General features: G+C 37.1%; 1 protein-coding gene across 2 annotated transcripts in view; it reads right to left on the bottom strand.

Annotated features, from left to right (window-relative positions):
- Positions 1–4,273: 4,273 nt before the first annotated feature.
- The window catches only part of LOC107575582 (ubiquitin carboxyl-terminal hydrolase 13-like), an 11,082-nt gene continuing 2,162 nt past the window's right edge, over positions 4,274–13,193 (bottom strand). The window contains exons 6-20 of one of the 2 annotated variants that reach the window (XM_016261935.1): positions 11,543–11,619; positions 11,258–11,368; positions 11,000–11,102; positions 10,771–10,901; positions 10,606–10,676; positions 10,386–10,505; positions 9,926–10,021; positions 9,629–9,757; positions 9,324–9,452; positions 9,210–9,232; positions 9,068–9,102; positions 8,485–8,589; positions 7,873–7,952; positions 7,742–7,778; positions 4,274–5,388 (exon numbers count right to left, since the gene is read on the bottom strand). In XM_016261935.1, coding sequence (XP_016117421.1) covers positions 4,832–5,388; positions 7,742–7,778; positions 7,873–7,952; positions 8,485–8,589; positions 9,068–9,102; positions 9,210–9,232; positions 9,324–9,452; positions 9,629–9,757; positions 9,926–10,021; positions 10,386–10,505; positions 10,606–10,676; positions 10,771–10,901; positions 11,000–11,102; positions 11,258–11,368; positions 11,543–11,619 — 1,804 coding nt within the window. In that variant the 3' untranslated portion in view covers positions 4,274–4,831. The remainder of the gene's footprint in view (positions 5,389–7,741; positions 7,779–7,872; positions 7,953–8,484; positions 8,590–9,067; positions 9,103–9,209; positions 9,233–9,323; positions 9,453–9,628; positions 9,758–9,925; positions 10,022–10,385; positions 10,506–10,605; positions 10,677–10,770; positions 10,902–10,999; positions 11,103–11,257; positions 11,369–11,542; positions 11,620–13,193) is intronic. The other variant, XM_016261936.1, reaches the window with a different exon arrangement.

Below are 13,193 nucleotides of genomic sequence, written 5' to 3'. Positions count from 1 at the left end.
AGACAGACAGACAGACAGACAGACAGAGAGATAGACAGACAGATAAGTGTTATTTTTCAATAGTCCAATAAAGTACATCCATCCATCATATAAAGTGCTCCATACGACTCCGGGAGGTGAATAAAGGCCTTCTGAAGGGAATCAATGCGTTTGTGCAAGAAACATATCCATATTTTAAATTTTATAAACCTAAATCTCTAGTTTCTGCTGACTGTCGTACGCGCGTTCATTACGCAGGCGTAAACTTTATTGGGCTTTTAAAATCTCAGCACCCATTCACTGCCATTATAAAGCATGGATTAGCCTGGACATTTTTTTATATAACTCCAATTGGATTCGTCTGAAAGAAGAAAGTCATAGACACCTAGAATGACTTGAGGGTGAGGAAATCATGGGGTAACTTTCATTTTTGGGTGAACTGTCCCTTTAAAGTATACACAATTTAGTTAGCAAAACAACCAGTTTGTTACGGCGCTGACGAGACATGAGACACGCGGATCCATGTTCAAGCTTTATTAAAGCAGAGGAGGTCAGAAACATAGGCAGGGTCGAACAGTGGCAAACAGGTATATGGCGGGCAAGACACAAGAATAATCCTAGGGCTAGCGAAGGTCAACGAATGGCGAACAGAATCAAAAGGGCAAGACTAAAGGGATAAATCCAGGAAAACAGGCAAAGATCAGAAACCGAGAAAACAGACAAGGCAAGGTAAGACTAGGCTAGGCTAGGCTAGGCTAGGAAGCTAACGAGGGATCTGTAGAGTAGCTATCACTGCTGGCGATAAGCGGATGAGTGTTAAGTAGTGAGTGAGTGATATGAAACAGCTGTGTCCAATCAGTGCTGTGTGCAATCAGTGCTGTGTGCAATCAGTGTAATGAATGATGGGATATGTAGTCCGGGGTGATATGCAACAGTGTAGTGCGAGAGTCAATGAAGTGGAAAGGGTGACCTCTGATGGCTAGCAGACGGAAGTTCATGAACCGGATACGTAACACAGTTCATGCTTATACTGTAGTCTGTCACACAGTAATCTGAAGCCCGTTTCTGAAGTGTCCAGGCTGCCTGTCCTACTTGGAGAGACGAGATCAGACAAACCTGTTCACAGCCACCAAGAAACTTGCTGGAGGGGCCTACCCATAATGCTGTGCGCTGCAGGAACAACGGCTGTGGACAGGAAGTGGTAGATACACTGCACATCTGCATAGATTCTTACTAAGACCAAAGCTTTGGGAACTTTTGGTTGATTTATGAAACTAAAATGACTTCTGTTGAATTCCATATCTAATGCTTCTGAACTGATAATTGAGGATTCTCTGGTGCCATGCACACCTGAATTTAGAAGAAGCTTAGAAAAAAGGGAGATGATGTAAGTAATTTTCAAAGGCCTTAAAAACAGAATCTGACATTGACTGCTACTTTAATACAATATGTGGGCATTAATCAGTAAATTGCTGTGTGTGTAACAATGTTATAAAAACCTATATTATTGTGGTAACTGTCCTGAATTTGTATTGCCTTAAGATTTACCCAATGAAGGACAAGTCCTCCGACAGAAACCGTCTAGCACTCCTAATTAACAATGTGGAGTTTGAATATGGAGATGATGAGAAAAGGATGAGTTGAGTATACACTGTGCTGACACTAAGAGACAATTCAGAGCAATAAATTACATTTTAACAGATATTCTTAGATATTTTAAATTAAAATAACATTTCACAATATGACCATGTTTTTTGACCAAATAAATGCAGCGCTGGAGACTTGCAGCAGAAGAGACTTCTTTGATAAACATAAAAATTCTTACCGATGTAAGAATTTTGAACAGTAGAGTATGTATATGAACACTATATATATATATATATATATATATGTATATATGAGTGGTTCAATGGATCACAAAGTTCACGGTTCGGATCATATTGCGGTTTTTGAGACACGGTTCAGATAATTTTTCAGATCAGCAAGAAAAACAAATTCATATAAATGTAACTTTGCTTTCTATTCATTTCTTAAAGCACACTTTAAGTACTTCTTCAATACCACAGCAAAAACTCATGATTAAAGACAAACATGATTAAGAGCAGTCAGTCAGTAAAAAAAATAAAAATAAAAGCCTAGATAAAAGTTAGAAATAAAATAATGTGTAACAGTAGTATTCAGGTAAAGAGATGTTATAATTAAGTGTGAAATAACATGGCGTAGTGTAATCTTTATATATATGCTGCTGTCCCTTTAAGACCGAATTTTGAATTTAATTTAAGAAAAAGGGTCGCTATGGGGAAACCTAGAGGATGCAGTTCGAAGTTCCAATGAAAGGGAACGTCTCAGGTTACATATGTAAACATGGTTCCCTGAGTAGGGAACGAGACACTGCGTCCTCTAGGTTTCTCCATAGTGACCCCTAGAGGACGCAGTTCGAAGTTCCCATGAAAGGGAACAGACTGTTTACGAGAACACTTGCCGAGACGGGTATTTTGACATAATTTCATGTGTATGTGTCTGTTCAAATGGAAAGAGGAGCTGTCTGTGCACACACAAAACATTAGCGTGCAAGCACCAAGCTCATTTCTCTTTTGCATCTTCTTGCGCTTTAATGGTTTAAAATCATTCGATTGTGGCAAGACATGGAAGCGCCTCTGGAATCTGTGGAGTTTCCAGCATAGTGAATTCTGATGGGGAAGAGGATGTTTTCTCCACAGATGAAATGTATAATTGCTTGAACACTACAAACTGTCCTGGACTGTGAGACAAGCCTAAAATCATCCTTATCCAGTCGTGTCTGGGCGGTAAGTTACAGATGAACAGACGCATGCTCATACATCTGCTGTTTCGGACATCTCAGCTAATTATTAAATATTCTTAGAATCAACTGTAGGCACACAATTTATTGCACTTAAGTTCAGTCAATCCAGCAAACAACAATCCAAAAATATTTGGCTTAAATGATGGTTTGGCCGCAGTGGTAGTTCAGTCATCAGTGCGTGAAAAACATGAACAAAATAAACAAAATCATACATTTATCCTTAAACATAAGTTATTCCATTTTAAACTTTTCAAAAGCATTTTGGTTTAACCATATAAATGTGGAGTTCATTTGCTTTTTTCTGAACTTTTAATTTAGGCCTACGACTTTTCGTTTTCATTTTTGTCAATTTCTGGTGTAGGCCTAAGAAATTCTCACCTTTTATTATCATCTGTTGCCTGTGTTGTTACTGTTGTCATATTGTGCGTGATTTTAATTAAAAAACCCATTTTGGGTTCATTTAAACCCAGCAATATAGTAATTTTTGCAATAAATGTTGCAATAGTTTTAATTTAGTTTGATGACTAAATTAAATCCTCTACTTGTTTTGCTTTAAAAACATATCAATTATAGAGTACATATCCACTGAGATACCAGTGTTGTATGATGTTGTATTTTATTTTCTGCGAACAGCTGGAAAGAGGCACGCTTGCTTTAGATGGTATACAGTGTCATGCAAACTAAACATCAGAAGTAGTTATTTGGTATATTTCAGTTGAGATCAACAAATACAATACGCTTTCATAAGGTAAGCGGACTACATGGTGAATTATAAATCATAGCAGAAACTCATGGACTAACTCATTTCACAAGATTTCCAGTTTTTTATTGTTCATTGATTTCATGCATCCTTTAATAATAGAATATGTACCCAGTGGTTAAAAAATACCTTGGCCTATAATATAATATCAGTGTATTATTATAAAAAGTGTATTTTCTTGCTAAATCACTGCCAAACGTAAGATTGTTGTTTAGCATAATAGATCATACATACCAGGTAATATCAAAATAGGTACCCCTCAAAATACTTACAAATGATTTGTAATTTTCCAGGTTGTTACCCCTTTGTTCCCCAAACTTTGCATATTGGTACTGTATAGGTACACTATAATTACAAAGAAAGGTATGCTGTAAATTCTGTTTACTTACGCTGTGCATACTGTTTATGTACTTCAATACTGAGGTGCAAATATCTGCCACTGTGTGCACTAAGCGTAAATAACATCTAATCACTATTACACTAACTGCAAAGAAAATACTATTTTACGTAGTGTGAATAGAATCAATCGTTATTTGCTCTTACTGTAAATAGCATCCCCAGCAGAAGAGCTGCGCGTCTGCAAGCAACACAGTGCTGTTTAGTTCCTGAATCAGTCCTTTTGAACGAATCATTTATTTTTCCCCCGTAATCTTATATTTCTATCTTCAAAATGTTATTTTTTTCTTATTTGTGCATTTATAATAGCTTTAAATGCATTCATGCCACCCATTTTTATTTAGAGGTGGTAAACATAAAAACAAGACATCAAAGTTAATATGCCCCCTAACCTTAAGTATTCCAGATAACTTACTAAACTAGAGATACATAATCTAATGAGATACATTACAAATGACTTTTTAAAGCATGTATTTTGCAATGTGTAGTGAAACACATTTTAAAAGTAACCTTCCCAACCCGGGTTATAAGCTGATGTGGCCCAAATCAGAATCGAAAAGATCCGAATTTTCAACATGTCAAGTCAAGTCACCTTTATTTGTATAGCGCTTTATGAAATACTGTTCAGTGTCACACAGTATAGAGATTGTATAATATTTAACAGATCAGCAGTTCCTGTATACTCCAATATGAATATATATAGAAAAAAACATGATTCACGTTTAAATGATATTTCTAACATCTGAATCACACAAAGTTTTGTCTCTTTTCTTCATGATACTTTAAATCTTTCTTACGCTGACAAACTTGAAAGCAATTCTCTTTTGCACTCATGTAGATTTCTCTCTCTTCTCTGTCTCTCAATGATTTGATTACAAATTTCTTTTACTGGCTTTTTCCTTTTTATGCTTGCTCTTAGTTTTCTCATGCTTTCTTTTCTGTGGTTTCTTGGCATCATCATAACGTGGCCTTTGGTTCTCATTCTGATCTACAATCTTTAGCAATTTGGTAACAAGTTCTTTCACCTGGACATGCAAGTCCGCATTAATGTCAAGAACATGATTATTATTTATGTCTGCATAACACTGCATTGCATTTTCTTTGCTGCTTTCTGTGGGATGACCCTTACTGGTGAAGACAATCATAATATATTCACTGGCTGCAAATGGCTTATAGATTTCTTTAAGGTGCCTGTAGATTTCTTCAAATGCTTTAAAATCGTCCTCGTTATTCTCTAATCGGGCCACCCAAAGGACCGCATGGGGAGCAGGGCTGCACATTTCAAGAGAATCTCTAATGGTTTCAGCGTGCTGCAGCTGCGATTCACCAGAGAACCGAGCATCACTCACAATCATCTCTGCCAGAGTCTTTATGTGAGTCTCTGGTCTGCTCAGTACAAGGATCCTCAGACGCCCCGTCACAGCAGACACTGAGAACATATCCATCTATCATGAGCATCTCAATCAAACACTGGCATATATTAAGTGGTTAAGATCTTAAGAATCTGCAAGAAATATTTGCAGAAGGCACCACTATTAAAGAAAAATATTACCAACCAAGGAAAAGCAAGAGGAATTCACTGCAAAACATGATTTTCTTCCTCAGTAATTTTGTCTAGTTTTCCATTACAAATATCTAAACATTGTTGAAACAAGATGCATTTACTTGAGAAGCCAAATGACTTAAGAAATGTATCAAAATTTTGGTTGTTTATGATTAAAATGAGAAAAATATCTGCCAGTGGGGCAAGAAAAATTATCTTGTTTTTCCTTTGAATTAAGATGATTTTTCTGACCCCACTGTCTGATATTTGTCATAAACTAACAAAATTGTGAACATTTTTTCAGCAAATAAGACTACACATCTTACAGCTTTTTTCAATGGCTAACAAGCGTTTACCGATACGTCAAGTACTTTTTCTAAACTCTTAACACAGCAACACACCTACATCACACAATTAGCCAAATAGTGAATTTTCTGGCTAAAACCACATTTTGTTAAATAAATACAAACTCTACATTTCAAAATGCTGAATACCTTTTTCTACATATACTAACTCTATCAAAACACAGCTAACCTGATTCAAAATCGAGTCATTCGGTCAAAACATTAGCACTACTTTTCTATCCAACAGACACATTTAGTCAATCATAGCACAGTGACTGTCAAAATACTAACAGCTGATGGCTTTACAAAAACTGCATTACTTGTCATGTTTCAGCTGCATATAGACAATATAAAAATCCATTGTTTTTTGTAATTTAGTTACCTTCAACTGAACCCCATTTGACATTTTTTACTGCAAGTGTTAAATTTGTTAATTCTTGGCAACATACTGTCTAAAACTGAATGAGTCATTACTTTATAGAATGTACAATAGAAAAAAAATAGGGTCCCCTATGCAGAATTCAATTGGAAGCTTGATTGGAACTGCTGTCCAGTGGGTGTGGGTTGGATGTGGATGGTGGCTGATACTTCTATTATTGGAATTGCGAGTTTACATCTTGCAAATCAGACTTTATCAGAATTGTATCAGATACTGTAAATTCACAATTGCGAGAAGAAAAAAAAGTCAGAATCATGAGATAAAAAAAGCCACAATTACCCTTTACCCTTTATATTCCATGACAGAAATAAGCTTTCATAGGTTCCACATGTGTAAGGGGAAAACAAACAAACAAACAAACAAACATAAAACTGCATAGTCCAGCGTACTCCTCTCCCCTACTTATTTTTCTCCCTTTTTCTGATCCAACTATTCCTCTCCCTCTCCCAGGCATTATTTTTCTCTCTCTCTGATTCTTTGTCTTGTTCTGCATCCACAAAACCAATTCAAATAGGTATTTTTTACTCTATGTTGATGTAATGGAAAGAGCTTCAACACCAGACTATTCTTCCAACTGAGACTGGAATCAGCTATTTCTATGATCTGTTGCTTAAAAATGCGGTAACACTTTCTTTGTCAACTTATTCTACTAACCCTAAACCTATCCTAACAGTCTACTCTGAGAGTTAGTAGACATGTAGATGCAGATTAATGAGAATTAGTTGACATGTAGTTACAAAGTTACTTATAGTTAGTAGAATGTCTAAAGTGGACTATCGAAATAAAGTGTAACCAAAAATGCTTATCAGTTGTTACAATATTTTATATAGAGAGATTTTTTTTATACTTTTGAGCTGCTACTGTTGTTGCAGAACTAGAGGCTTTACACTATATTTAAAGTTTGGAACTTTAGGTCTTCATTTCTGTCATGCTGTGTTTAAGCATTTGTAAAAAAAAAAAAAATAAAAAAAAAGATAAGAAAGATCCATGATTTTGGTATGGGGTAAACTTGTGTGAAAAGAAAATGTAAGCATTTTAGAAATGTGTTAATTGACTGAATATTGTGTGAAAACAACATGAATTGTTTTTATGGTATGGTCACAACAGACGGATGTTGTGCTAATTGTGTTTAGAGTTTTGAAAATGTGACTAGAGATTGGACAAAGGCAAACTGTAAGTCATTTAGCTTCTCAAGTACAGGTGAATGCATCTTGATCCAATGTTTAAATGGTGTTTAAATGTTTATGTTTAAATAGTTGGACTAGAAAACAAGACAAAAATATTAAGTAAGAAAATAATTTCATGATTTTAACAATTTGATTAAAAAGACCATGCCTTCTGAATTCTTTGTAGGTTCTTTAGAATCTCTTCAAATTAATAATCTTTGTGTTTATAGTAACATCGCTAGTAAAATCAAATAAATTGTCAGTTGGCTTCTTGGCTTCTCCATCCATACCTTCCAGTTGTGGTTTATTATGAGCTCCACCACACTGCTGAAAAAAATTATTATTTCCAGTCATTCGATATGTCCCTTAACAAGTGTTTCTGCATTTCTGTTAAATGATAAATCAACTCAGATTCCATCACCTCTGCTCTGCCTGTTTCCACCGGTTCAGTAGTGTCCGTTTTGGGCTCTTCTTCGTGCTCCACCCGTGCAGCTGACGAAGCTATAAAAGCACAAACATCAGACACGGATGTTGCTTTATTAAGTCATTTATGTTGGCCTACCCATGCTGAACAACCATGCAGGTTTTGGATGAAGTGTAATGCTTTTATGTGTTCCTGACGAAATTCACCTTATATAAAACATGGATTGAAATGAACAATACAATGTTTCTGTGCTACAAGGCAAATTTCATGAAATCTGAAGCATACCAAGGGCCTCATCAGTCACACTGTAATGTGTGGGAGGTAAAGCAAGCAGGCAGGGATGTAGATCTAGATGCAGAGTTTAATGAAAGTGTGTAGAAACAGCAGCCAATACATTCAACAACTGACAGCACAAGGGAAACACAAGGACTGTATGCACACAAAGGGGATCAGAAGATCACGCCTGGGAAACGAATCAAAGGGAAAAACTACAAGCTCACTACAGGAAACAGGAACACCATACAACATAAAAGTCCAGCACAAAACATCATGCGTTGACATGATTCTGACCAAGCCTGAAGCGGTTTGGGTAAATGTAGAAGGACTCACATGGCGCTGTGCTCCTCCGCAGCAGTTCTTCAGTTCTGGGATCCGTCAGAGTGCTGTGAGAATTCTGGGTTTCCTTCCTCATCTGAGAAACTGGATGACTGTCGACTGTGGAGAAAACCGTGTCTTTGGACAACTACACTAAATTCAGTGACAATCAGAAGAATCTCTTTAGTAGGAGTATTTGAAATGCATGCACTATTTAAAAAACCCTTAATAGCTGACTTCCTGTTGGATGAGCCAATGACTGTCAGCGTGAAACTTGTTTGACTTAGTGAAAACAACATACAGTATGTGCCAAGTTTCACACATTTATGTACTTGTATGTATGATATATGCACCATTTGCACTCTGATGTGCGTGCAAATTTTCAAGAGTTTTTGAGCATGTTAAACTTTAAAAACAAACAAATAAATAAATAATCCATAAAAGAACTTTGTACTTGCAGGGCCCTAATAAAATAATGAGTAAGAACAAAAATAATTTAGACAATGCATATGCAATAGCATGTTTTACTGTCAGTGTACCAGCCTTTGTTCAACACAAGAGAATCTCAGATTACATGCAAAATTGTGAATGTACTCACGTTTCCGGTACAAGAGCAAGTAAGCTTCCCTAGACCTACATTAAAAGATTAAAAACTGCAGTTACTTTGTAAGTTAATTATGTGATATGATATGCATTCATTCATAGTTGATTAAGAGTCATTTGACATTACTGGCATTTACCTTTCCAGTTTGCTCTCATCGATCTGAAGGAAATCACAAGAGCACAGCTCAGTGACATAAAGCACCAGCGGTATTTATAATTTAAGTCTTAAATATATAATAACAACACATTACCTCTGTGACATGACTGTCATCAAAAGAGTACCACTTGTTCTCTGTGAAAGATCGGATGTCAGCAGTGTAGTGACCCCCGTAACGGCTCCCCCTGTGGTTGATCACGGCATAGAGACAATATTCCTGCTCCTGAAACAACATCAAGCAGGGTTTTAACAGTAAAGACTGAGATTCACGGATGTTAAAACTTACATTTGGCTGTATTCTCTAATACTTTTTATGTGTTAGTCAAGCTTGATATAACTTCATCCTATCATAGCCAAAATGAAAGGGTCTATCGTGTGGTGTTTAGTGTGGTTACATACCCCAAGAGATAAATGAAGCGGTACATCCATGGGGCAATCATTCTTCACAAACCCACATGACCAATAGTTGTACACAAACCTTTTCAGGTGCAAAGGCAGTATTGTTGGATACTCGTGTATTTCACAACTCTGTGTAAAATAGCAATGCAAACCTGTTAAGCTGCATTGGAAGAACTTGCATTGTGAAAAGCGATATACAAATATAACTGAATAGAATGCACTACTTTGAGCACTATACCAGCTTTGGAAAAATTGGGCTTTTAAACGTACACCGACAGCAGCAAAAATGAATTTTACCCATGTTGTATCACTTTTCTCATCGCAGGTTTCGCAGTACATCTGGTCATCTCCATCTAATATTGTAGACGCAAAATATGATTGAACCCCATCTTCCTGAAATCAAAATAAAACGGTTTATGATGACCTGCACACAAGCCTCTGTTTGGCACACAATTATGGAAGCCCGTTTCCGCCAAAAAATAAAACAAGCTAATTGCAACTGTTTTCATGCAATTCTGACTTTTTTTTCTCAGAATTATATCTGGTGGTTTTGACTTCATAACACACAACTGTGAGATATAAATTCAGAATTGTGAGAAATTAACTCACAAGCGTAAAAATTGGGCATTGGCGTAAATCGCAAATGCAAATTGTGAGAAAAACCGTCGCAATTACCTAGATTTATTATTTATGCGGTGGCGGAAATGGGTTTCCATACATAATCATGAATACAGAAGCTCACTGAATTTAGACTTACTAGTCTGTACGGTTCGTCTGTGCTGTTCAGAGCGATCTGTAGTGACTTGAACGAGCTGTCATCATGAGACTCGTGATTTTCTGCACATTTTCTATTGTTCCGCATAGTTCCACTAAAGACCTGTTTCAGTTAAAAGAGTCACAGGACCGTCTTCACTGTTTAACAAGCAAACGTTCTGTTATTTTTCTGCATTGTTACATATTGAAAAGAAATAAGCTACCTCGGCCAAATCAGGGCCTACTTTCTCTAGGATATCTAGGAAGTATTCCACAGCATCCTGCTGCTCATATACTGAAATTAAAGTGAAAATACAACACACTTCATACACACAAACAGTGCAGTTACAATGAAGGATTTCATTCAATTGCGCCCATCATAAACGTACTTCTCTGTATACCGAGAGCCTTGATTATTCCTTCCGTTGAGATGCTCTGAGCACCCCTGACCTGATTGCTGAGCTCTTTAAAAAGTTCCTTTAATGCTGACTCTAATTTCTCACTTGTGTCACCAGGAGTTCTAAAAGAATAGACAACAACTGTTTTTCATTTCAGCACGATTTTTCATTAGACACTAAGAGTTCAGACAAATGAAAAAGACAAGAAGACGAAACCAACAGCAGCAGCACTCTCTCTCTGAACGCTTGGGTCATGAAGAGCACCTGCAAGGTTGCATTCAGATAGCACGTTGCACCTAGATTGAGCAAACCTCTGTATGGACCTAAAGAGAGGCAGCAGATGCTTAAAACAAATTCATGATATATTTGCTAAATCTAATTCATGAACTTTGGCCTCTAATCGATAGAAGCATCGGTTTTGACTCATTGTACTATAATTCCTTTCTCTCTGATGTTTTGAGAAAGTATCTCAACTCACAAGGATCTTGGTTTGCTGTCAGCCTGTGAGAGACTGATGATCTGTCGACTAGATCCTTTATTTTCATCTTTTCAGTGTCATTTGCCAACTGATTTACTGCATCTGAAGTGCCTGCAGAGAGACACAACTTTCAGCAATAAACTCCAGTTAAAACTTGACCTCTCAGTACCACATTTGGATTGAATTATTGTAAAACCGAATCTAATATGTTTTGTAAAAAGACAAGAAAATATACACAATATTCATATGCAACTGTAGTAACAATTATCCTGTGGAAGTGTGTACCTGAAGCTAAGGACTGCAGAGCAGTTGACCCAGTGCTGGGTTTTTGGGACTGAGCCTCACTGAAGGCAAAACTGCTGCTATTAGATGCAGGAGAAACCATTATATATATTAACGTAACACACAATTACATCTGGAAACATATACATAATGTATACATAACATATACATAATCTAACACACACACACAAACCCAATTCCAAAAAAGTTGGGACACTGTACAAATTGTGAGTAAAAAAGGAATGGAATAATTTACAAATCTCATAAACTTATATTTTATTCACAATAGAATATAGATAACATATCAAATGTTGAGAGTGAGACATTTTGAAATGTCGTGCCAAATATTGGCTCGTTTTGGATTTCATGAGAGCTACACATTCCAAAAAAGTTGGGACAGGTAGCAATAAGAGGCCAGAAAAGTCAAGATGGGCAGAGGATCACCAATTCCCCCAATGCTGCGGCAAAAAATAGTGGAGCAATATCAGAAAGGAGTTTCTCAGAGAAAAATTGCAAAGCGTTTGAAGTTATCATCATCTACAGTGCATAATATCATCCAAAGATTCAGAGAATCTGGAACAATCTCTGTGCGTAAGGGTCAAGGCCGGAAAACCATACTGGATGCCCGTGATCTTCGGGCCCTTAGACGGCACTGCATCACATACAGGAATGCTACTGTAATGGAAATCACAACATGGGCTCAGGAATACTTCCAGAAAACATTGTCGGTGAACACAATCCACCGTGCCATTCGCCGTGGCCGGCTAAAACTCTATAGGTCAAAAAAGAAGCCATATCTAAACATGATCCAGAAGCGCAGGCGTTTTCTCTGGGCCAAGGCTAATTTAAAATGGACTGTGGCAAAGTGAAAAACTGTTCTGTGGTCAGACGAATCAAAATTTGAAGTTCTTTTAGGAAAACTGGAACGCCATGTCATCTGGACTAAAAAGGACAAGGACAACCCAAGTTGTTATCAGCGCTCAGTGCAGAAGCCTGCATCTCTGATGGTATGGGGTTGCATGAGTGCATGTGGCATGGGCAGCTTACACATCTGGAAAGGCACCATCAATGCTGAAAGGTATATCCAAGTTCTAGAACAACATATGCTCCCATCCAGACGGCGTCTCTTTCAGGGAAGACCTTGCATTTTCCAACATGACAATGCCAGACCACATACTGCATCAATTACAACATCATGGCTGCGTAGAAGGATCCGGGTACTGAAATGGCCAGCCTGCAGTCCAGATCTTTCACCCATAGAAAACATTTGGCGCATCATAAAGAGGAAGATGCGACAAAGAAGACCTAAGACAGTTGAGCAACTAGAAGCCTGTATTAGACAAGAATGGGACAACATTCCTATTCCTAAACTTGAGCAACTTGTCTCCTCAGTCCCCAGACGTTTGCAGACTGTTATAAAAAGAAGAGGGGATGCCACACAGTGGTAAACATGGCCTTGTCCCAACTTTTTTGAGATGTGTTGATGCCATGAAATTTAAAATCAACTTATTTTTCCCTTAAAATGATACATTTTCTCAGTTTAAACATTTGATATGTCATCTATGTTGTATTCTGAATAAAATATTGAAATTTGAAACTTCCACATCATTGCATTCTGTGTTTATTCACAATTTGTACAGTGTCCCAAATTTTT

The sequence above is a fragment of the Sinocyclocheilus grahami genome, unplaced genomic scaffold, assembly GCF_001515645.1.
Source record: "Sinocyclocheilus grahami isolate Dianchi unplaced genomic scaffold, SAMN03320097.WGS_v1.1 scaffold2735.1, whole genome shotgun sequence".
Taxonomy (NCBI): domain Eukaryota; kingdom Metazoa; phylum Chordata; class Actinopteri; order Cypriniformes; family Cyprinidae; genus Sinocyclocheilus; species Sinocyclocheilus grahami.
Note: the sequence above shows the minus strand (reverse complement) of the source record. Positions and strands in the feature narration are given on the sequence as shown.